The sequence below is a fragment of the Apostichopus japonicus genome, chromosome 6 (assembly GCF_037975245.1).
Source record: "Apostichopus japonicus isolate 1M-3 chromosome 6, ASM3797524v1, whole genome shotgun sequence".
NCBI lineage: Eukaryota > Metazoa > Echinodermata > Holothuroidea > Aspidochirotida > Stichopodidae > Apostichopus > Apostichopus japonicus.
The window spans coordinates 18839992-18866249 of record NC_092566.1 but is presented as its reverse complement, the minus strand read 5'-3'; the positions used below and the strand labels follow the sequence as shown (position 1 = coordinate 18866249).

Genomic DNA, 26258 nt, shown 5'->3' with positions numbered 1-26258 from the left:
GAGAGAAGCGTCTTCTGGGTGCTGGGAGTCCCTTCTACGTAGTCTGAGAGAGATTTGAGAACTTTCATTTTTGGCCGAAAATGGCCAATTTCATAAGGCTATACCCTTATGATTTTGTCCGATTTGGGCCAAAATCGCGACTCTTTTTAATTCTTCCCAAAATTGTACCTGTGGTGTGTGGCGCCCTTTGGATTCCTTTCCAGGTGACAAGAGTGGTATAAGCACTTATATTTTGGTGGAAAAATGAAATTTAATAACCATATCTCGACGTCATTTCATATCTAATTTAAATGACTAAAACTTCGCCGAATGCCACTTTTGACTCGAGAGAAGTGTCTACTTGGTGCTGGGAGTCCCTTCTACGTAGTCTGAGAGAGATTTGAGAACTTTCACTTTTGGCCGAAAATGGCCAATTTCATAAGGCTATACCCTTATGATTTTGTCCGATTTTTTTAATTCTTCCCAAAATTGTACCTGTGGTGTGTGGCGCCATTTGGATTCCTTTCCAGGTGACAAGAGTGGTATAAGCACTTATATTTTGGTGGAAAAATGAAATTTAATAACCATATCTTGACGTCATTTCATATCTAATTTAAATGACTAAAACTTCGTCGAATGCCACTTTTGACTCGAGAGAAGTGTCTACTTGGTGCTGGGAGTCCCTTCTACGTAGTCTGAAAGAGATTTGAGAACTTTCATTTTTGGCCGAAAATGGCCAATTTCATAAGGCTATACCCTTATGATTTTGTCCGATTTTGGCCAAAATCGCGACTCTTTTTAATTCTTCCCAAAATTGTACCTGTGGTGTGTGGCGCCCTTTGGATTCCTTTCCAGGTGACAAGAGTGGTATAAGCACTTATATTTTGGTGGAAAAATGAAATTTAATAACCATATCTCGACGTCATTTCATATCTAATTTAAATGACTAAAACTTCGCCGAATGCCACTTTTGACTCGAGAGAAGTGTCTACTTGGTGCTGGGAGTCCCTTCTACGTAGTCTGAGAGAGATTTGAGAACTTTCACTTTTGGCCGAAAATGGCCAATTTCATAAGGCTATACCCTTATGATTTTGTCCGATTTTTTTAATTCTTCCCAAAATTGTACCTGTGGTGTGTGGCGCCATTTGGATTCCTTTCCAGGTGACAAGAGTGGTATAAGCACTTATATTTTGGTGGAAAAATGAAATTTAATAACCATATCTTGACGTCATTTCATATCGAATTTAAATTACTAAAACTTCGTCGAATGCCACTTTTGACTCGAGAGAAGTGTCTACTTGGTGCTGGGAGTCCCTTCTACGTAGTCTGAAAGAGATTTGAGAACTTTCATTTTTGGCCGAAAATGGCCAATTTCATAAGGCTATACCCTTATGATTTTGTCCGATTTGGGCCAAAATCGCGACTCTTTTTAATTCTTCCCAAAATTGTACCTGTGGTGTGTGGCGCCCTTTGGAATCCTTTCCAGGTGACAAGAGTGGTATAAGCACTTATATTTTGATGGAAAATGAAATTTAATAACCATATCTTGACGTCATTTCATATCGAATTTAAATGACAAAAACTTCGTCGAATGACACTTTTGTCTCGAGAAAAGCGTCTTCTGGGTGCTGGGAGTCCCTTCTACGTATTCTGAGAGAAATTTGAGAACTTTTATTTTTGGCCGAAAATGGCCAATTTCATAAGGCTATACCCTTATGATTTTGTACGATTTTGGCCAAAATCGCGACTTTTTTTAATTCTTCTAAAAACTGTACCTGTGGTGTGTGGCGCCCTTTGGATTCCTTTCCAGGTGACAAGAGTGGTACAAACACTTATATTTTGGTGGAAAAATGAAATTTAATAACCATATCTCGACGTCATTTCATATCGAATTTAAATGACTAAAACTTCGCCGAATGCCACTTTTGACTCGAGAGAAGCGTCTTCTGGGTGCTGGGAGTCCCTTCTACGTAGTCTGAGAGAGATTTGAGAACTTTCATTTTTGGCCGAAAATGGCCAATTTCATGAGGCTATACCCTTATGATTTTGTACGATTTTGGCCAAAATCGCGACTTTTTTTAATTCTTCTAAAAACTGTACCTGTGGTGTGTGGCGCCCTTTGGATTCCTTTCCAGGTGACAAGAGTGGTATAAACACTTATATTTTGGTGGAAAAATGAAATTTAATAACCATATCTCGACGTCATTTCATATCTAATTTAAATGACTAAAACTTCGCCGAATGCCACTTTTGACGCGAGAAAAGCGTCTTCTGGGTGCTGGGAGTCCCTTCTACGTATTCTGAGAGAAATTTGAGAACTTTTATTTTTGGCCGAAAATGGCCAATTTCATAAGGCTATACCCTTATGATTTTGTACGATTTTGGCCAAAATCGCGACTTTTTTTAATTCTTCTAAAAACTGTACCTGTGGTGTGTGGCGCCCTTTGGATTCCTTTCCAGGTGACAAGAGTGGTACAAACACTTATATTTTGGTGGAAAAATGAAATTTAATAACCATATCTCGACGTCATTTCATATCGAATTTAAATGACTAAAACTTCGCCGAATGCCACTTTTGACTCGAGAGAAGCGTCTTCTGGGTGCTGGGAGTCCCTTCTACGTAGTCTGAGAGAGATTTGAGAACTTTCATTTTTGGCCGAAAATGGCCAATTTCATGAGGCTATACCCTTATGATTTTGTACGATTTTGGCCAAAATCGCGACTTTTTTTAATTCTTCTAAAAACTGTACCTGTGGTGTGTGGCGCCCTTTGGATTCCTTTCCAGGTGACAAGAGTGGTACAAACACTTATATTTTGGTGGAAAAATGAAATTTAATAACCATATCTCGACGTCATTTCATATCTAATTTAAATGACTAAAACTTCGCCGAATGCCACTTTTGACGCGAGAGAAGCGTCGTCTGGGTGCTGAGAGTTCCTTCTACGTAGTCTGGGAGAAATTTGAGAACTTTCATTTTTGGCCGAAAATGGCCAATTTCATAAGGCCCTTATGATTTTGTCCGATTTTTTTAATTCTTCCCAAAATTGTACCTGTGGTGTGTGGCGCCCTTTGGATTCCTTTCCAGGTGACAAGAGTGATATAAACACTTATATTTTGGTGGAAAAATGAAATTTAATAACCTTATCTTGACGTCATTTCATATCTAATTTAAATGACTAAAACTTCGTCGAATGCCACTTTTGACTCTAGAGAAGTGTCTACTTGGTGCTGGGAGTACCTTCTACGTAGTCTGAGAGAGATTTGAGAACTTTCATTTTTGGCCGAAAATGGCCAATTTCATAAGGCTATATTCTTATGATTTTGTCCGATTTTGGCCAAAAACGCGACTTTTTTAAATTCTTCCCAAAATTGTACCTGTGGTGTGTGGCGCCCTTTGGATTCCTTTCCAGGTGACAAGAGTGGTATAAACACTTATATTTTGGTAGAAAAATGAAATTTAATAACCATATCTTGACGTCATTTCATATCGAATTTAAATGACAAAATCTTCGTCGAATGCCACTTTTGACTCGAGAGAAGCGTCTACTGGGTGCTGGGAGTCCCTTCTACGTAGTCTGAGAGAGATTTGAGAACTTTCATTTTTGGCCGAAAATGGCCAATGTCATAAGGCTATACCTTATGATTTTGTCTGATGTTACTTTTTTTTTAAATTTGGTCGATGTTACTTTACTGTTTTTCAAACAAAGAAAGAAAGGGCTTACATAGTGTCTGTGTAAACCACGACAAAATGACAAACTACTGAAGTAATATATTCACACTTTATATTTATAACCACTACACAAATATTACCTTAATATCTAGGCCTACTTCTAGCTTCCATTACAACTTCCTCTCTGAGGACCATGAAATAAGAAATAATATCAAAAGTGCAACTGTATAGCAACGACGGACCAAAGTAAAACAAGGAAACCAAAAGACCAAAAAACGACAAGTTAAGATAGAGGTTTGACATTTCTGCCATTAAAAATAAGGTTAACACAACGTTACAAACGTACTTAGCCTGTGTGTTAGTACACTACATCTGGTACAGAACCTGTAGTAATTCCTTTTTTAAAGTTACAAACGTATAGCAGGCTACCGTAATTCGGGTTAAGATTGTAACCTGCCTTCTAATTTCTACAACATCGAACTGCACTTGAGTGAAATAATGATTGGTAGTATACAGAAAAGCGATGTAAAAACAATAAGAAGAAATCGATCGAATACCCTAGACACCTCAATCCATTCGCGAGACCTCGTCTCCAGGAAGTTATTCTGGTCATCCTGTCTTTTCTTCTCTGTTCGATGCTGTAAGAAGTTTTTCAGCATTGCTTCTATACGTAAAAGAACGGAACCGGCCTCTCTTTCGTCATGTCTGGAGCTGCGGCAAGTGGTAGTACCTTTTCTTAACGAGAGTGGACTGAAGATGGGAAACTCTCTGTCACTGTCGACGACTGAGATATCTTCCTCATTTCGTCGTTTTTGACTACTAATATTCCTCGTTCTATTCAAGTTTTTCCCTGAGTCTTTCATCCAATTTTGAGGTAGATGGGCATTGTTGTCTGGGTTCCAAAGCCTGCTCGATGGATGTGGTTCCAGTTCTGGGCTCTGAATTTGCAAGCATTTCAATCTGACGCATATGGTGCCCATGCAAGTCAAAACGATGAATCGCACAAGTGGAGGAACGTGTTGACCAGAGTCTTTCTTGTGGTATGCATGTAGGGACACGACAGATAAAACCACCACAATGGATAAAACGATGACGGAAATCACGAAGTACATACCTGCATACAAACAAGAAACAAATATTGTTAGTTTGTATTGATGATCTGCAGCAGAATAAGATGCAGGACTGGGGTAAGTTTAATGTTTAGCAGCACATGAAATACTACATCAGTGCTTTCAAACCCCAGGAACTGCTTCAACGTCTGTCTGGTGTAACCCAGGAATATGATAACTAATAGACAAAGGAAAGTTAATGTACATGAGAGAATTATAACATACATTTCTACTCACACACCTGGTACAACCCAGGAATGTGAGAAATAATAAACAAAGACAAAGTTAACCTACAGGAGAGAAATACATATACATCTCTACTCACAGACCCGTTGACAACGCGACACTTGTAGCTGTTAGTACAGACCTAGGTGAATTACAGCACAACACTATTATTTGCGATGCAACGTAAACATTAACCAAAGAGACATGCAGACCGAAATCATAGATATCAATGTTGCATCATTAAATTGATTTTCGTCAGAAGTCAATGCAGGACCGTCAGTTGTAAATTTAAGTGGTAAAATGTCTAATGTGGCAACTTTTTAATAGCTTTGCAAAAATAATGCTATCAAATGTTATTATTTAACTATACGACACGTTGTTATTCGATGGTGACGACATGCCTAATCCACGACCATAAACATAGATACCTGCAAGACTTTACGGATGTGACGGGTCAGACCACAGGAACTCGTAACGGTATATACTATACACCTAGATAACGTTACGAGTGCCTGTGGGTCAGACCTGCACGCTAAATATATTGCCTCACCTATGATGGGTTGAGTACCATCAGATGCTGCAGGAATAGTATTCAGTACCAGCTGAGTGAAGACAACCAAAGAGAGAAGTGACGTTACGGCTAAGCTGACCTTTTCTCCCGATTCCGGCGGAATAAAGAAAGCGAAAGAGGAGAGAATAGTAATTGTGATGAAAGGAACAATGAGGTTCCAAATGTAGAACCATGGACGTCTTGTCAATTGGAGAGTGTATTCCACGTCCGGGTAAGGCTCAGGGCAGCAGGAATAGTAAGCCACGTGTCTTTGAAATGACACTTTCGTCAAATCCCATTCTCCATTGTGCAAGTAGCTTGAACTTTCGGCTTGCTCAACTAGCGACGAAACATTAACCTGTATGGGATGATTGAGATTTCATTAAGGCCTCATACATATCGTGTCACATATTCTATAATAATAGTAATTGTTTTACTCAGTTGACAATAGAAGATTGTTAATGTCATATTCGCTTTTTGTTTTTACATTTTCATTTCTATATCGAGGTATGCTCTCATTTAAAAAACAATCATGAAGATGATGAGCGTAAGTAATACTGAATATTTATTACCGATTGAGAAGTTTGCTATTCCATGATGATTATATTGACTACACTACAGTGAAACTATACCAAATCATTGCATACAGTTTTCAAGGTACTATACACTGTTCCAGAACGGGAAAGTGTGATCAGACGAGAGAAATTATGACAAACCTGGGTCCCATCATACGCCCACGACCCAAACTTGAGCAAGCAAACTTGCGAATCAAAAGGATAGTAAGTGAGATTCATCTTGCAATGAGTAGTGTAAATTTGCGGTGTCAGGAGTATCACGTTTCCGTCAAAATGAACTATAAGAGGAATTGTTCGTTTTTTCTCCACATTCGTGTACCTTTCGTTGCTGGTGAAGTGTCAAGAAAAAGGTGAAGTGTCTGAAACTTGAAACATTAACATTTCATTTCGGATTTATTCATTTATGCTGAAAAAGGATTCAGTCAATAAATTCAGTCATGTCAATTAAGTTTAGAGTACTAAATATTGTTTACATTAAGTATGTTCTCATTATGTTATGTCATATACGTATATATATATATATATATATATATATATATATAGGCTATATATAGGCTATAAATATAGGCTACCGTATATATATAGGCTATATATATAAATATATATATATATATATAAATATATAAATATATATATATGTATATATATATATTGAGATATATATGTATACATATATAATTAAAATCGTAATGAGTTGGAAAATGAAGAACAGTGCAAAAACTGCCAGCCTCCACCGGGATTCGAACCCGGGCCTCCCACTTAGGCTATGGACGCTGATGGTATGTCCATAGGTTCGAAACCGGTAAGGAAGGTTGTAATTCCACTGTAGGCGTTTGTCACCTGTATCGAACAATACTAGTTCTGTTTGGTGACATAAATATATATATATATATATATATATATATATATATATATATATATTTATATATATATATATAGATATATAAATTATTAACATTATAAATATAAAGTCCACTTGTATTCCGATTAAAAAATAAGAAAAAAAACATGGGCCAGGACTCATAGTCTTACCTGCCCTAACAAAGCAGTATTCTAAAATGTGTCAACAAGCATTAAAATTTCCTACTTCAGCAATGACTGATTTATCAAAGCAAATATCTTTTTGCACAAACCCAGGGAAAGAACATGAATCTGGAGTGAATTTGTAGTGTTAAACTAATGATTTCTTACAAACGTTGGGGAATAGGACGAACCTCTGATACAATACAATGTCAGGATGCCATATGACTTCATCAGAAACGAATAGTTCTTTAGTTCCATTATATTTAGATGGATCCCACGTCAAAAACTCGTCTTTCCATACCTGAATTGGAAACGAAAGATACGCAACCAAAATAGTTGTAGATTAAATAGAATTGTACAAGTGACCTAATCATGATGAATCACATTTGTCTACGTTTGATACACTCTTCCATGCGTTCCTTAATATAAATTAATTATATATGAAAATGATACACTTATTACCAATCCTGATTTGCCTCACCTCCTCCGCAGTGGCGTGCATATGATTCAAATGTGAGGATGGGGAAATTAAAAGGTTCCTCGACTGATGTCGGGCTGAACGGGCCTGAACCATTATGCATGGAGAGCCACAAGTGGATTTCATAAAGGAATGGTTGCTGCCTTGAGGTCATTAAAACCGTTTTATAGCAACAGCGGGATGGAGGTAGACTAGGGGCCGCCCGCAGAATTTAAAAAGTTAGACGTCAAAGCAGGGGGGTAAGAAGCTTCCAAAAGTGGGGGGGGCACGACATCAGAGGGAACTGTCTCATTCCACAACCACTACTCGTTATGCTATACACCGTTATACACCGGCCATATCACTTAAATATATATGATGTGTTAGTATCAATACTATTATGGTGCACGTGAATAATGAAAATAAAATATAAAAATTAACGAAGGCTTAAGATATCTAAAAGACACATCTTCATCAAAGGTGCACATTTTATTTGCCAGTAGGGCACATTTGCTATTTTGGAGAAAAGAATGGGGGCACGTGCCCCCAGTGCCCCCCCCCCCGTCTCCTATCACCTGCATCAAAGGGTGTAATTAGAATATAAATGAAGTCCACATAAATATACATATTATATAACACTTTGCGTATAAATGTTTCGTGTGAGGTGGAAACATAAATGGGGGGGGGGGGGGCAGTGGTAAAGATTCAACTTCCGCGGTTGCGCACGCCACTGCCCTCCAGCTTTTAAAGCACCTCTTTGTGCCACCTTTGATATACAATAATTGCCCAGTTTGGGAAGAAATGGTCTTTTCTATCTTAGTCATCTATAAAAGACCCCTTTGTTGAAGCTGTTAAGAAAAGTAAATAAAAAGAGTCCCGTTGTTGCCAACTTAAAGGAATATTTGAATGTAATTGTTACAGTGCCCGTATGTTGAAATAACATTCAAAGTGCTCGTATGTTGAAATAACATTTAAAAAAAATGGAATTTGTGGTGCGGAATGTACAGAGGATACATTTGTCGGAAACTTTTAAAGTAAAATTTTATGTAGAATAGGTGATACTATACAACGGAGCTATTTTATCCGGTGGGAAGATTGAAACTTTACTATAATATACCCCGGAGAGAATACTCAGGGATGATAAACACTGTTACACCGGAACTATACTGAAAATTCTAACAGTCCGCCTTAATGAACATGAGAGATAAGTTATATATATATATACGCTTACCTGTCGCACCCAATAGTAAACTTTGATTTCTTGGCGAATTTCACTCTGAAACCGAAGAAAGTCCAGAAAAAGACACAATATTAACTTTTCTTCAAATATCCAACCATGTTTTCAGTGACCGCATACACAATACTAACTTTCCTTGAGCCATTCACCCAGAGTTTTCAGTGACTTAACAAGCCACCCGATTCTAATGGCTTTATCATTTAACTAATGAAGGTGAGAAGGTTAATCAGTTCAAACTAGAATTTCTTAACATGTGTTACATTTATGACTAGTTTCTACTGAGGACATACACACAGAAATACTAAACACACAATCCTATACATAATGTCAGATTGGACTAACCAGACTACTGGTATGTGTGTGTGTGATGTGTATGTATGTATTTTAGATCCTCCTGCAAGCAGGAACTCGCGAAGAAGACTCATTGGCTTATCAAAGCCACAAGCTGACCGAAGTCAGTCTCTTAGATTCATATTTAACGTCCATGATTATGAATTGTCAATTGTCAACAACTTTGTAACTTGGAAAGACACGAATTGGAGACCTTATGATTTGAAGGTACCGGCGTTAACCACTGAGCTGAGCTAACACTCGTACTTAGAGGTTCGCCAATTATTTGTCCATATTTTAACAGAAAGTGGATGAATATATTGCAAAATGATTGAACTCTGCAATTTGAACCATCTTTACAAGGAATACTTACTAGTCAGACATTGGGACAGTTGTTTAGATCCAAACCAGTCATTGAGTAATGAATTCATCTGTTAGTAAGTTTTCCACAGTAGCATCTGCTGACTTGTCTATCATTGTGTTACGGTGTTATAACACACTTCAGATTATACTGATTAGCGGTTGCAATCTATTCACAGTAAATCTGATCACGCCATGTACACAAGCACGTATTTACAAGTACAATATTACTAGCGTATTTCTAGTGATTCACAGAGTGTTATCAGTGACTCGTATTCACTTACATTCCATCAATCATATTAACCGTGTTTGCGACACGTCCGTGAGCTGACCGATCGAAGGACTTACCACGAAAAGTATTCTCCTTGGTACGATTTCCAGCTTCACTTGAACAACTGAGCTTTCATCACGAACTGGTCTTACCATGTTCTCGTTGTTCTTCAGAAGGTCGTTTAGCAATGCGTTAGTGTCTCCAAAAACTTTGAACGAAAAATATTTAACTTGATTTGAAGAGGATCGTAACAATTGTAATTAAAAAAATGCATCGTTACGTCTGACAAAGATGTAGACTAAGATAGAAATGTAAAAATAGCAATATAAACATCCTTTGAAAGTGCACAGAAATGAAAGCAAGCTGAAAACATTATCGAACACTTCCAAAATGAATTTATGTTACCTTAAAGACCAACTATGGAGACAAATATTTTTTTGGGGGGGGGGGGGATTTTCCATTAATTTGGGAGTTTACATACCCATAATCAACATGTGTAAAAATTAATCTTCAAAAACCTACTATAACCCATCCAAAAACGACCACGAAAATGGACATTTTGGGTTGTCACGTGACATGAACCTCTGGAATGTCTGAAAACAGAGATTGACCCAAAGGAGCCTCTGGTCACCGTGTGACGTCATTATTGGTTTACCGCGAAAATCGAACGCTGAAATAGGTACTGTTTATACACAGATAGCGAACAATTGTACTGTATTTGTACTTCCAATTTCGAGCGTTTGAAAAGCTGTTAGCTTAAAAACAAAAACACAGGAAGGTAAACAACTAGTTTTTAGACAATTTTAAGCAGAAAATTTAGTAAAATGGGTTATTTTATTTGCAAAATTTCCACTCAAATGGAGGCATCGTTTACACAGCGAGGCGTCAATAGGTACGTACGATACAATACAGGTAGAACATGCAAGCAGCTTGCCGATTCCGTAATACAATTTGATCGCAAGATACCGCAAACTGAACAAAACAATAGACCTAAAAGATGCCTCATGCGTGATATGTCACGGGAAATGGTTTACGTTACTGTCAACGAATTACGAAAAACAACACTAAACATAATCGAACAACTACGAGAAGACGCTGGCCTGAATCGACCAGGGTAGCATATACATGACTAAGCTTCAGCTGAACATAGTTCTTACTCGTTTTAATATCCAAAATTACAAACACAGAAAAAGTATCCTGTCAATAATCCAAATTAAGCAGTGAATATCCATATCCACGTTTCTCGTTCAATCCTGGGCGAAATACTGTACTACCGTGACTCTGTGTAATACCATAGAGCTAGGTTTAGTTGAAACAGGCCTTGACCAGTAACATCCCACAATCACAAGACAGTCACTAACGAAATAAAACGTCCGATCGCTACATAGAACCGTTTTATTCCACTCCTTGGACCATGCAGATGCCGGAATAAACATAACGGACAATATAACACATGTATCACGAACTCACGATACTGGAATACAACAAATGAAATAGATAAATGCGATGAAATCCTAATATGACTATTTACACATGCTGTGAGCCAACTCACTACATATACTAACATTCCTACCCTATAGAGGCACGGTCTATACACGGTCTATATACGGTCATTTCAAACAGTAAATATACTTTCAATTGCGTGATATAATGTTACATGTAAGAACGTCCAGGGCGTGTTTACGAGGAGATTTGAAAGGGTCAACTTCACATGAGCTATGTCCGCCAGAGCTGTCGACAGTATATAATTTTCGCAGAATGAGACATTTGCAGCATACACAGAGGCAGGGTCATGCAAGTGGACTCATGGGCATGAGATACTCCGGGTGCTGAAAAATCTTTCCGCGTGGATCTCACAAAATTGATCCAAAGTCTGCGGCGTTTTACGTCGGTTCTTCTACTCAGAAAGCTAAAAAAAGCTGGTGCTTTTGTTGGCTGAGGTATAACTGCAACCTGCAACAACACAGAATTGTGGCATTTCGGGGGAAAAGGAGTAATATCGTTGACTTTTTTGGCAGCTCAAGTATACAACTTTACACACTAAAAGTATTGTTTTGAGTGCGGTAAACCAACAATGACGTCACATGGTCACCTCATGTCATAGGAATGTTTCAGGAATGTCTGAAATAGGTTTCCTAAAAAGCTGACTTTTCTTCCCATTTTTATTTAACGTCCGAAATTGGTAAAGTTAAATACAGCAATGTAATTGGAGTGAGTTAAGGATTACATACATGCAAAATGGTGGGATTTTATGTTTATCGAGAAGTCTCCATAGTTGGCCTTTAAGGAACGGGAATAACATCAAGTCAAATTCTTGCAAGGCTGCTAAACACTTTGAGATAAGAAATTTGCAAATCTTAATATGCTTTTTCATTAAGGTTACACTATTTGATTGGGGGAATTTATGCCAACCGTGATACGGTTAGCCGCATGGGATCCCACAGTGGGACTTTAGTGGGTAAATACTGTATTCCAACTTGACAACAAATGTACATACAACTACATCAGTCCGCTTCTTAAGTACAATTGTGAAATATTTGAATAGAATATATTAGTATATTTGTGTCTAACTGCGATGGTTCCTTTATTCTTCTGATAAGCGATGCCACTGATAGAGATTTCACTAGGTTTATGGAGGTATTGAGTAATTTCGTCCACACACATATGAGGAATTATTGATTGTAAGTTAACAGGAAGATAATGTCACATTTTGAATCATGTGAGGCGTCGAACATTAGTTTGTGTCATTTAACCTTGATTGGAGAGAAACCCCCAAAATGTAGCCAGAGATGTTTTCTAAAAAAAAAATTTTTTTAAATAGTTCCTGTGTACACCTAATAAAGCGTCGCAATTTTATCGTAAATTTAACTTGAAACGTTTTGAGTATCGCTACACACCATTGCAAATTGACTCTTTGCCAACATAAAGCTCTTTTCTAAAATTCAGTTACTGAGTTGACGTAATGGCGCGAAGCAATGTCCTTGTAAAATTGCTTACTTAAAACTTGTTGAGTATCACTACACACCATTCCAACTGACCCGACATCAATATTAAGTGGTTATTGTCTACTGAGTGTTGATTTGGCACGTGATAATTGCTGCTACAAGTTAATTATTTATCAAAGAAACCATCTTTGAATAGACTTCTAAGAGGAACGATTAACAGAAACGCCGGTACTTCTTAGTTATTGTATGCCAAGACATATAATTACTGGTATACTTTATCCCCAATTGATAAATTCAATTGAAAACTGGAAAGACTGGGAGAGTCAATAAAGTAATTATTTTTATGGTTATGGTCGCATTAGCAAACAGCGTATTTAGTTATCCTATAAACATGATACTACCTTGTACTTTTCTCGTACCGCATGCAACAACTCTTCACGAACTTAGTCCAATGGTTAGGCTATCGGTTGTAACAGATCTCCATATACGTAGTCCAATGGGTTAACCTATCGTCCGCATGTAATGATGAAAGCCCTCAAGTAATCCCTCCCCCTAGAGTTACTATATGGAAATGTCGTAAGTGGTTCAATGTGTGATTGCTGTGGTAATCTTTTCTCTCCTGCAGTTATAGCGATCGTTTTACTTTGGGGCGCCCAGTTTCTGTTAAATAAAACAGCTTTCTATCTACAAACGCTAAATACGTGCAATTTCCATTTAATTTTATTGTCGGGTTTGATAATTCAAAGAATATCGTCGTTGGTCAGTGGAGAATATCCTAAAAACAACCACAGTTTTCGGTCAACGTTTTAGATTAGATATTTTATAAGCTTTACAACCATTTCACTTTACGGCAGGAGGCTAAATTTCTTAGAGTAGAGCGATACAAGTAAAGAGATAAACGATAAATGTAGTTACCATTGTTACTCAGTGCAAAGACTGTCAGGGCCATTAGTGCGTAGTACATATTCATGTTGACAATGGGATGGCGACCTGCATAAGAGATAGAACAGTCCCCACCAATACATATAAACAACTTTATGTTACGTAATGTTTCATGCTGCAAGTATATAGGTAAACAATACATGTATGCAACAATGCACAGTTTAAAGTCAAATCTCCGAGGTCACCTATGGCTCCATGCAAGTAGACGATACATATAAAGAAATATGAACACTTTTAAAGACAAATCTACTAGCCAGTATATATATATATATATATATATATATATATATTAAACAATTAAATGTCTCTAAGACAAAATAAATGATTACTGACTTTAGACGTAATGTTTTTTACCACCGCCCGTTATTATTGAAGGTAATGAAGTAGATCGTTTTTCATCATACAAATAATCAGGAGTGGTGTTGAATGATCAATTGACGTGGGGGATCATATTGATGTTCTAGTCAAACAGTTGAATTCTAGGTTATGTTGTCTTCGGAAAATGTCATTATTCAATGTGCGTTCAGAAATTTCAGAGATGTTTTATAATTCTACTATTTGAGGAGTCTGGAGATATTGCCTATTTTGCTTGGGTGGTAATGTTAGTAAATCAGAACGGGACCGTATTGATAATATTATTAAGCTGAAATCATATTTGGGGGTTCTCAGTCTGCTGTTGACACTGTCTACCAGTGTCTTCTACAATCCAAGCTTGATACACTGTGGAGTGACTGTAGTCACCCTTTCCATCACACACCTTCAAGACAGGTTAATTAAGAGAGGTACTGGCAGACTGAGACTCCAACAACTAAAGACACCGTATTTCCTTCATCCCCCGTGCAATAATACTTAACAATAATAACTTGAGTCGTTAATTGTTTGGCCTTTTTAGTGGGTATGCCTACTGTTTTTATCCATTTAATCCGTTCTTACTTTTTCAACTCTTAAGTGTAAATAATGAATATAGGTTTATATATTTTTGTACTTATGTGCGAGTATCGTAATTCCTTTCATAAAGTTTTACTTACTTACTAAGTAAGTATATATATACATATATATATATATATATATATATATATATATATATATATATATATATATATATATATATATATATACATATATATATATACAGGTGCGTATCCAGGGGGGGCGTTGGGGGCGCGCGCCCCCCGGGTAAGAAAAAGAGGAGAGAAAAAAAGAGAAGAAAAAAGGGAAAAGGAGGGGGAAAAAAGAAAAGGAGGAGAGAAAGGAAGGGAAAAGAAGAAAAAAGAGAGAAAAAGGAGAAAGGGAGGGAGTAGAAGATAGCCAAGACTTCGGGAAGAGAAAGAGGAACAGTCATAGTTAAAGCGCTGATCCCTATTATATACACAGGTTAGCCAGTGACAGATCAAGGATTACGGAGGGGGTGTGCGCCTCACCCTACCCCTTACACCAACAACTCCATTTTTGACGTTTTGTTCCCTCTCTCACTAATGTATCTATATAAATACTATATATGGTCTATCATAACGCGTGTGTGTGTATGGACGCCTTAAACAATTGTACAATATATGGAACCAACTGTGGCTGGTCTTGAACTCGACGGGGTCGTCGGGAACATGACGCATTTCGGGAAGGGGGCGACCGCCCCCCCCCCGAGCAAATTTTCTTTATGACATCACTAGTAATTTCAAAATAGACAATGCTTAGGTGCAACTTACAAGGCCTGGGAAGTGTCATTTCCAGCGATCTGGGAGGCATTTTCGGCCAAAAGTTTTCTTGTACGCTTCGCGCCAACTTATGGTGGCGCTTCGCTTAGATAGTTTGCATACAGGCTTCGCCCCTCCCTTGGCAATTACTCGCTACACGCCTGTTCGAATTTGTAAAGCAAAGAGCAGATATAACATCATATCAGTGAGCATTGAAATGCCTGTTCCACGATGAACAGCCTCAAAAACTGTCTATGTGTGTAGTCGAAGGCGTAGCCCAATTGGATTTGGGGCTGTAACTACTTGCCCGAAAAAAAAAGCTAAAATTTTTCGCGCGCAAAGCGCGCGTTCAACATATCGATGCCAATATCATATAATCAAGCATCGGTCATTACATTGCATGGCATCGTACGTGTACCTTACGGTCCGTGAAAGTAGCACAGTATACCGCCGGATGCTAATGTAAACAACCAATGTCTTATGTAGATGGAGAAAAACCATACAGATCCATTTATGTCAAACTCTCTTTTACAGTAGTAATGTCGGCCAAGCTTACAACTTTATTTTAATTACCAAGGAGATCATTTTTAAGCTATTCATTGCTATTTATTTTTCTCTCAGTAGGTGCCCGAAAAAAATAGGAACAAGATTGGTTGCGGGGGGGGGGGGGGTGGGGCTGCAGCCCGCCTCCTACGGGACCTACGCCTATGTGTGTAGTGTTCGGTTTCGATATACCTCATATCGGAAATATCTGCTATTTTTCATTTCCTTCAACCAAGTTTTATAATAGCCATAATAAGAGGTTGCAATATTTCTACACCAATAAATTAACTGTGTCGGAATTTAAGAAAATTTCCTCACCAACATTCTTCATCATACTTTCCTCTACTCGTGCAATTTGTACCTGTCTATTAGGGGTTCAAGGAGGTTTTTCCCTATTGGTTGTCCATAGATTGAATTTTCTGCGACATTATGGGTATGTTTTCAAGTGATTTTTATTCACGAGAAATGTGAATTTTCAAATTCTCAACAAATAATGGGCTTAAAACCTTGAAAAGTGGGGCTTTCGGATATTGTGGACCGTGACGTAGAATCGCCTACAAAAGCAATGATCCATAGGACATGCAATGAGGTCGAACATGATGTGTGACTGATCACAATCTTCAAAAAGGTTATGGATGGAAAAAAAAAATTGAGAAATACTTGGTTCTCAGGCAAAAGTGTACATTTAGTTGGTCATTTTTAAGCCCGAGAAGTGTCATTTCCGGTGATCTGGGGGGTCTCAAAACCAGAAATTTTCTTGTACGCTCCGCGCCAACCGATGGTGGCGCTCCGCTTAGTAATTCGCGCCCCCCGGGTTAGAAAATCCTGGATACGCGCCTGATATACTTAATTATATATATACATATATATATATGTATATATATATATATATATATATATATATATATATATATATATTGTAATATCATAAATATAAACAGATATACACACCTGCTTTAGTCAAGTCTACTAGGTCACGTATGGCTCATTCAAGTATAGGAATATAAAACAGCTACTATGTCACGCATGACTCCATGGAAGATTAGGAATATCATGTAATATATACAAACAGCTATACGTAGGTGGGAAAGCGTAAGTGCCTTATTAATGCACAAAGTGAAGAGAAATTACAAGAAACGCATTTGCAACCTTCCTGGATACAATGATATATGCTTGACTGAACACGGTCGTTGAAGCAGATCTTATGTAATGATAGTCTTATTTAGCGTTAATTGAAGGAAAGTCTGAGCACTACTACAGTCTATCAATAAGAATTATATAGTAAATATTTGATATATTGTTATTAGAATAGGTTCAAACTTCATTTCGTTAAACAAACTAGTATTGCAAAGACTTATCAAAAATAAGTAATCCAATTTAATGGAAAGTGTGCGAAACATGTATGTTTCTTTACTCATACTTATTCTATATTTGATTTTGTAGTAAAAACTACAGGAAAACACAACGAGTGTCAGTCGTTTGCCTATTAAGTACGACTCGATCTTGTGCGAGTATGTTCTCTAGTATAACCACATTAATGCAAACGCAACGAGTGTACCATTAGTAGCATATTATCAGAACGTACCGTGTTGTAGAAAAGTAAAACTTAAGTAGAAAATGTTGCATTTAAGTGAGATACATTACCTAATTTGAGGTATTCCCGGCGCAGCTGATTTCTGAGTTGTTGATTTCACTGGTTGAGCCCGTTAACTGACAACCCTTCAAAGAGGACGTTTAATTAATACCATTTAGTAGATAGCGCTACGTGTTCGTGTCATAATAGAGGGCAGCATTGTATTGCGATATTCCCCTGTGTTGCTTCCAGGTGCATTCATATAACAACTGCATGATGATTAAACAATGTTTTCCTGTTTTAAATTGCGTGGGGTTAGCTTTCAAGAAAGAATTTGCAACATAAACTGAAACAGCATGGAAGCGAAAGCAGAACGATGTTCGAGGGGCAGTGCTACAAGTGACTTTGATTTAGGGGCAAACCATAAAATTACTTCCCTAAACATTGATCTTCTATGCGCTAAGCTGAGATCCAGTGCCTCCATTCGTCTCTTACGTGATGCCATGTTATAGCAACTTGTTTTGTCAGCTCTTTCCACCATCGAGATGCGTAGGTTCCTTTCTATATGTCGTTGGACTGAGCAAGGCCTCTCATGGAAAAGGGACACAACATTCTGCAGTAACTTTCTTGATCTATGATTGTTGGTGAGTAGTAATCCTGTAAGAAAATAAACTTCGCCCTTATTAATGCTTAAAGTAAACGTCAGTTTTTCAAAAGACCTTTGACATCGGCACTAAGGTGACCCTCTTCAAACCATTCGATGAAATAATCAAGACTTTCTTAATGTTATGATGAACTGCGTATACGTCTCTCATGAAAAGTGATTGTTCATATTACATATACAGGCTTTGTGTTGCTTCACTGGGCCACGCCCGGTACAGAACTCATGTGAAGTTGAATGTGTTGTGTACCATCTCGAAGCTGCTGTATCTGCATAGCAATTTAAATACCGCACACGAGTGGAACCGTGAACGTCGCATCCCAGAAGTGAGACAGAATCATAAGACAATAGCGCCTTAGGGTTGACACCACGCTTTTAAAGTGAATCTGAATAACAACATCAAAGTAAAACCGTGCATGAGCGCGTCGCATGCCACAAATGAAACAACATCATAGAGCATAGCACCCTAACATTGAAACAGGATCGAGCCATAAAATCAAACATAAAAACTTTAAAAAAGTGGAACCGTAAACGTCGCATCCCAGGTGAAACAGCATTTTAAGAACTTCCGTCCGTCCGTCCGTCCGTCCGTCCGTCCGTCCGTCCGTCCGTCCGTCCGTCCGTCCGTCCGTCCGTCCGTCCGTCCGTCCGTCCGTCCGTCCGTCCGTCCGTCCGTCCGTCCGTCCGTCCGTCCGTCCGTCCGTCCGTATCCGTCCGTCCGTCCGTCCGTCCGTCCGTCCGTCCGTCCGTCCGTCCGTCCGTCCGTCCGTCCGTCCGTCCGTCCGTCCGTCCGTCCGTCCGTCCGTCCGTCTATCTATCTAATTGAATATTATGATACTGCAAAGAAGGCTTACGTTACAGAAAAGAAACCGTTCTAAACGGGATCTTGCGAGTATCCTTTTGTAATCGTAATCAATTGTGGGAAAACCATTAGGCAAGTCAAGAAAAACTTGTCTTTTCTGGACTGCTTTAGCTTTTGCATTGTAGATTGATCCATTTGGCAAGCCAAGATGTGTGGTATATGTTCATTCAGACACACTGCATGTCACAGTGTTTGACTTAGATTGGTATATATAGGCTATGTGGGCCTTTTCCCGTCTGAAGGGTCTCGAGAAATTTCACTTGCTGTAACATGTCAGCCTTAGCATCCTTCTCGGTCTCTCTGTTTCCCTCAGTCTCAGCTTCCGTCATTCTCAGTTTCCGTCAGTCTCAGTCTTCGTCTCCATATCTGTCTCAGTCTCCGTGTCTCAGTTTCCATCAGTCTCAGTTTCCGTTAGTCTCAGTTTCCGTTAGTCTCAGTTTCCGTCAGTTTCCGTCAGTCTCAGTCTCAGTTTCCGTCAGTCTCAGTTTCCGTCAGTCTCAGTCTTCGTCTCCTTCTCAGTCTCCATCTCAGTTTCCATCTCAGTCTCAGTTTCCGTCAGTCTCCATTTCAGTTTCCATATCTGTCTCAGTCTGCGTGTCTCAGTTTCCATCAGTCTCAGTCTTCGTCTCCATATCTGTCTCAGTCTCCGTTTCCATCAGTCTCAGTTTCCGTTAGTCTCAGTTTCCGTCAGTTTCCGTCAGTCTCAGTCTCAGTTTCCGTCAGACTCATTTTCCGTCAACCTCAGTCTTCGTCGCCTTCTCAGTCTCAGTGTCTCAGTTTCCGTCAGTCTTAGTTTCCGTCAGTCTCAGTTTCCGTCAGTGTCAATTTCCGTCAGTCTCACTTTCCGTAAGTCTCAGTCTCCGCCAGTCTCAGTTTCCGTCAGTCTCAGTTTCCGTCAGTCTCGGTTTCCTGTCTCAAAATGGCGGACTGGGTTGAGATCTCCATCAAGATCACGTTCGACTTTTTACTTCTCTTTCGGACGTCCTTCTTTTCTCTAAAGATTGATTCAACATGATGATTAAATGGGTCTTGTACGTCTATTCCATCTCACATATGAACTTGTTACGAAAGTCACAATCAAGTTATTTTAAGGAAGGAAATTTACGTGAAAATATGATGAGATGTGTTCGTTTATCTACATAACCTTAATGCTAAAGAGATACGATATGTATGAATCTGCTAAAAAATCTGCTGAATAAAGCATATTTCCCCTATGATAGGTACATGTCTATTTATCTACAATGATTAACCTCCACATATACATACATGTTAATATTTGAGTTTTATTAAATAATATATTCATTTTCAATTTCAGTTTAACTTCACGTTTATAACTTAACGTGTTTTTCAGGAAATGTTACTTTCTATGTCAGTTTAAGCTTATAAACCTAATGTGATTGTCATTAATAGAAACTTGATCATGTCCATTCGTTCATATTATCACTACCATATTTCGAACAGAAAGGAAACGGGCTTCATGATTCCTTGACACGTTTGTAGGGTTGACTATTATTGACTTCAAACTGATGAACAATAATGTGTCCCTATTTCAAATTCACAAATGCTTCACTTACTACTAGACGATCGACAGAACAAGTGTGATGTTTAACTAGGTTTTACCTTTGCAATAATTATGTTTATATAGGTTTTAAGACTTTAAGAGTTCTTGTTCTCACTACAGTGGATCTAAATACCAATCGCCAAGCTAAAGAAAGTTAAATTTTTAGGATTAACTAGTTGATAAAGTCACTCACGAAGCATGTTTAGAGTTACCATTTTACAAAGTTTGCAGAGTATGCCTCTTTTGACCTCAAATGACCTTCACCAATTCTATAGGAGTATTGTACCCATTAAAATCCCAACTTAGAGTCTGTGTTGAGGCTGCGACATACCGATGTTGACCTCAAATCAAAGGAGTGCCCAAGGAGGTGCCAGGAGTGGGGGGGGGACTGCGGGACAACCCTACCACCTATCAATGATCAATGGTGGCCCATTATGGACATTGGTAAGTTTTACGTCGCAACCCTCCTTTACCCCTGCAGGATCACTACCATGTCATCATGCAGGCCCGGCGCAACCCTCCTTTACCCCTGCAGGAGCACTACCATGTCATCATGGCAGGCCTGGCGCTACCATCTTTTATCCCTGCAGGAGCACTACCATGTCATCATGGCAGGCCTGGCGCTACCATCTTTTATCCCTGCAGGAGAACTACCATGTCATCATGGCAGGCCTGGCGCAACCCTTATTAACCCCTGCAGGAGCACTACCATGTCATCATGGCAGGCCTGGCGCAACCCTCCTTTACCCCTGCAGGAGCACTACCATGTCATCATGACAGGCGTTCTTCAGTTGAATTACATACCTATGATTTACCTATGATTTACATACCTATGATATGATACCTATCATATGATACCTATGATTTACATACCTATGATATGATACCTATGATAACTATCATATGATACCTATGATTTACATACCTTTGATATGATACCTATGATAACTATCATATGATACCTATGATTTACATACCTATGATATGATACCTATGATAACTATCATATGATACCTATGATTTACATACCTATGATATGATACCTATGATTTACATACCTATGATATGATACCTATGATAACTATCATATGATACCTATGATTTTACATACCTATCATATGATACCTATGATAACTATCATATGATACCTATGATTTACATACCTATTATGATATGATACCTATGATAACTATCATATGATACCTATGATTTACATACCTATGGTATGATACCTATGATAACTATCATTTGATACCTATGATTTACATTACTATGATATGATACCTATCATATGATACCTATGATTTACATACCTTTGATATTATACCTATGATAACTATCATATGATACCTTTGATTTACATTCCTATGATATGATACCTATGATATGATACCTATGATTAACATACCTATGATATGATACCTATGATTTACATACCTATTATGATATTCATGTTGACTTATCTTTGACATTTGACAGTCTTGGGATATTTAAGCGGCTGTCCATGATCTTATTATTTTAGGATTTGATGAAAACACAACTTTGTCATGGAAATATCATTTCGTCTGTGGAAAAACGATTGACATATTTAAAATAGACTAAATTATTTCTACCTTTGGTTTCTACGTATGTACGAAATGATAACACAAATAAATTATAGCTGACAGGGTTATCGGTGGCTGGGATTTTCCCAGTTGTTGTCCTCAATATCATTGAAACTATGTTGCTGTGACTTCACGTCGCTCCTTTTCTTTGAAAAACAAAACGTGGCAACTCCAAGATAAAGTACTATTAAAAGTAATAGACAGGCGGCAACGATTAGAGCTATCATCCATGCCTCCAGACTTGAAGCTGGTTCTTCGGTCGATTCTACTGGTCCAGGCGTTGGAATCACGTCCGCAAACGTTGCTATAACAACATTTGACATCTCGCTAACTTGTTCCATATCATCGATGCTTTTGATTGCAAATGCATAACTATACGACATCGCATATGTCTGGACTGGAACAGAAATAACGAACTTTTCCTTCATCCCAAAGGACAGAGGATCTGTCAGTACTCCATTAACTACGTCGGATGGCTCAATGGGTGTGCCAGATTCGAAGTTACCTAGGAGGCCCTGGACCGTATCGGCTCTTCGAATATCATAACGGACGGCTGAAGGAGGGAAACAACATAGAACAGCTGATCGCAAAAAAATGTCATGCTATGAAACGTAAAAGCAGAGAGTAGTAACGTAAAATCGATTATGGAGGCTGTTAAAAGCAGCTATTTCGATCATTTCTTCATACAATATACCAGCAAATGGCACATACAAGACCGGTAAACATGACCTAACAATATTTATTGTTAGGTGAGATAAGACACAATACCATCATCTTATTCACGTGGCTGTAATGTTTTACTTTTGTTTGCAAACAAAAATAGGCCTAACGGAAGGAACAACAGTATCCGAAATACTTCATTACCAATACATGACCAGTAAGAACTGCTAAGAACCAAATATAGACTGAATGTATCGTCGCCGAATGCTATGTTCTGTCAATGGTTTTACAATGATATAACATTCGTCATACAGACATTTGCAACCAATTATGATCACACAAATGTTAGCTATCAAAAATCACTTTGAGAGTGAGATGATATTACCATATTTATCCCCACTTAAAGTTGTTAATACTAGTCATTCATTGTTAAAACTAGTATCGAAATTGTAAAGAAACAGCACATGTTAGGAGTCGTTTGTTCGTTGCATCAATTTAAATATTAATTGATGATTTGTACACAAGGACTTACAGTATTACTGTGGCTTGCTGAATGCTGAATATACCACTACTTCAATACTGTATTACGTTCATAGCAGCAAGGCAGCATGTTCTTTTTATTCCAACTTGTAGGCCCAAATAGATCTCTTAAACTTTGACCTCCACAGTAACTCTCTACAACAGAAACCTAACACTATGGCGCGAGAAAGCGGAATATATTACGTACAAATATATATATGCTTTATTCCCTTAAAGTATATATTTATATATTCTCCAGGCGTACAGAAAGTATTTTCTTAATAAAAAATATGTATTCTGTGCAAAAATATATATTCTCTTACAGTAAATATTCTGTCAAAATTAAATATTCTCTAACACAAAAAATATTTTTTCTCTGCCAAGAATATATTTATTCTCTAAGAGAAAAAAAATGTATTCTCTAAAGAAATATATATATCCTTTTCAAAAAATATGTCAATTCTGTGACCGAAAAATATTTTTCTCTAACAAATATATAAATTCTGTGACAGAAAATATATATATTCTATAGAAAAAGTTTTTGTCTGTGAAAAATAAATTTTTATTCTTTGTAGGAAATAATATATATTCTCTAACAACAAAGTTCTATTCTGTGCAAAAAATATATTCTGTAAGAAAAATATATATGCTAAACAAAGTACGGTGCTCTGTAAGTGCCAACTGAGATGTTTTGTTGTTCAGTAACTTCAGTGACCAGCTTATTCATTATATTGTTGTTTTCTTCACATCTACTTTCTTTCCGTTGAGGTATAGAGTCCTTGCAGAAGTGCAACAAATTATTGAAAGACTGTGGTTAGAGAAAAGCAAATAGTGGAATATATGCTAAGTCTTAGCCTAGTGTAAGTAATAAGTATGCTGTTTAGAGTAGTCTAACGTTAACATCACACTACCAACTATCCTACTAACGCGCTATATCTGGACGCCATGATTGCAGTACTGCTGCTATACGTATATGTTACCTATGTTATACCAGGGAGCTGCTACTCTAACAGCTCCCTGGTTATACGATATGTTAATGGGACTGTTAAGCCGGCTAGATACAGTAGGCTTTGCTGTCGATCGTATCGTCGTAATATCATGTACAATGTGATGTCGCAAAACCACTAACTTTGAACTGCATTTCGGTTCTGAGCAAGGAAGTACATTTTCTTGCCCACTTATGGCCAATATAATGAAGTTACTGAAACACCAACATCTCAGTTTGCACATACAGAGCTCCGTACTTTGTATAGCATATATATTTTTCGTACAGAATATATTTTTTCGTACAGAATATATTTTTCGTACAGAATATATTTTTCGCACAGAATAGAGCTTGAATGTTAGAGAATATATATATTTTCCGTGCACACAATACAAATATATTTTTGCATAGAATATAATTTATTCTTTAGAATATATATAATTTCTGTAACAGAATTTATATAGTTTGTTGGAGAAAAATATTTTTTCTGTACCAGAATTTTAACAATATATAATACGCCCTGTAGTAAACCTGCCGTTCATTTTGGCCACTGCTCACATCTTCACATTTCAAGGTTATAAGTTTGGAACGTTAGCCGGTGTGTTACGTAATCAATTTGCCAAGCCTTGCAAAGGAAACGAACGTGGGAAAGTCACTTGCACAGCTCAAATTTCCTGCGATCTACCGCGAGTGCCTATTAAAATCTCCAAGGCAGGTAAACTGTTACGTCAGTGGTGCAGGGCGCATTTTCACTCAAATGTATATATTTTTTTAGAGAATATATATATTTTTTCTCTTAGAGAATATATATATTTTTTTTCTCTTAGAGAATAAATATATTCTTGGCATAGAAAAATACAATTTTTGTGTTAGTATATATATCTTTACAGAATATTTATTGTAAGATAATATATATTTCTCTATTAGAGAATACATATAAAATGGCCTAAAAAAAATTAAAAATTTGTGTTAGAGAATATATTTTTTTTATAAATATAACTTTCAGGAAATATATATGTGTAAAAATATATATAAATATGTCTAAAATGTATTTTTGAAGTTAACCATGTATGTATTTCGCAAGTACAGCATATATATTTGTACGTAATATATTCCGCTTTCTCGCGCCATATAACACCTGTCTGTACATGAATATCCCTACACAGAACTCAATCAAGAAAGTAACCTTCAGTATTATGTCATTCCCAATGATGTCATAGTGTGGTCATTCCTTAGTAGCTTAACCTCTGTTTAAGGAGGAAAGGTAACTATGTGGACAGGGTAACTCCCTTACTCTGTACCCATTGCCAAAGAGTACAGTATATAAAATGTATCTTTCACCAATCATTAAAAGTGATTCATCCTGCAGTAGCCGCTCAATCAAGCCCCCCCCCCCCCCGGCCCGACACACTCATTTACTCAGAAGTTGATAACTATCCAGATGAAGCTCTAATATACCCTGTTAAATTCAACTATTTGTTCGTGTCCCTGTTTCCTTTTCACATACCTTTGTGACACTAATACCAGTAAACCCTGGGAAGAGTGTAAATATTTAAACAGGGGTGAAGACTCGCGCACAAAGAAACGTCTGATGCCGGTAATCTGACCTAGTTTCGAATGAGTTGTAACAGAATTGCTAGACACCACCAAAGATCCCAGAAAATACAAACACAGTTTGCTACCGTCGGTAATTAGACACTAGTGTACAGTCAATACATGCAGCTACGGTCAATACCCACAACACAGTGTACATAGCAGCGATGGACATCTCAGGTCTACATATAAAAAAAGTATAACGTTTCATTACTGTCTGCATTTTGTAGCGACAAGAAGAAAACTTCACTTGCAAGCAACGGAAAGTTAACTTTTTCAGAGGGCGACACACGGTTTGGGGCGAGTCTTCAATGCCTTTAAGTATAGGTGGT

At 37.7% G+C, this 26258-nt stretch overlaps 2 protein-coding genes across 8 annotated transcripts in view; both read right to left on the bottom strand.

Moving 5' to 3' along the window:
• Nucleotides 1-3738: 3738 nt before the first annotated feature.
• Nucleotides 3739-18752, bottom strand: LOC139969243 (neuronal acetylcholine receptor subunit alpha-10-like). The gene is made up of 8 exons (XM_071974156.1): nt 17553-18752; nt 13648-13722; nt 9865-9995; nt 8821-8865; nt 7324-7433; nt 6251-6437; nt 5535-5892; nt 3739-4764 (listed from the first exon to the last, which is right to left on the bottom strand). The coding sequence occupies exons 2-8, from the start codon at nt 13700-13702 to the stop codon at nt 4118-4120; spliced, it is 1533 nt and encodes a 510-aa protein (XP_071830257.1). The 5' UTR covers nt 13703-13722; nt 17553-18752; the 3' UTR covers nt 3739-4117.
• Nucleotides 18753-21065: 2313 nt separating this feature from the next.
• Nucleotides 21066-26258, bottom strand: part of LOC139969241 (calcium-activated chloride channel regulator 1-like) — a 41892-nt gene continuing 36699 nt past the window's right edge. For 4 of the 7 annotated variants that reach the window (XM_071974147.1, XM_071974148.1, XM_071974149.1 and 1 more), the window contains exon 16: nt 21066-22722. In XM_071974147.1, the coding sequence (XP_071830248.1) occupies nt 22235-22722 (488 nt within the window). In that variant the 3' untranslated portion in view covers nt 21066-22234. The remainder of the gene's footprint in view (nt 22723-26258) is intronic. The other 3 variants (XR_011793679.1, XR_011793680.1, XR_011793681.1) reach the window with 3 other exon arrangements.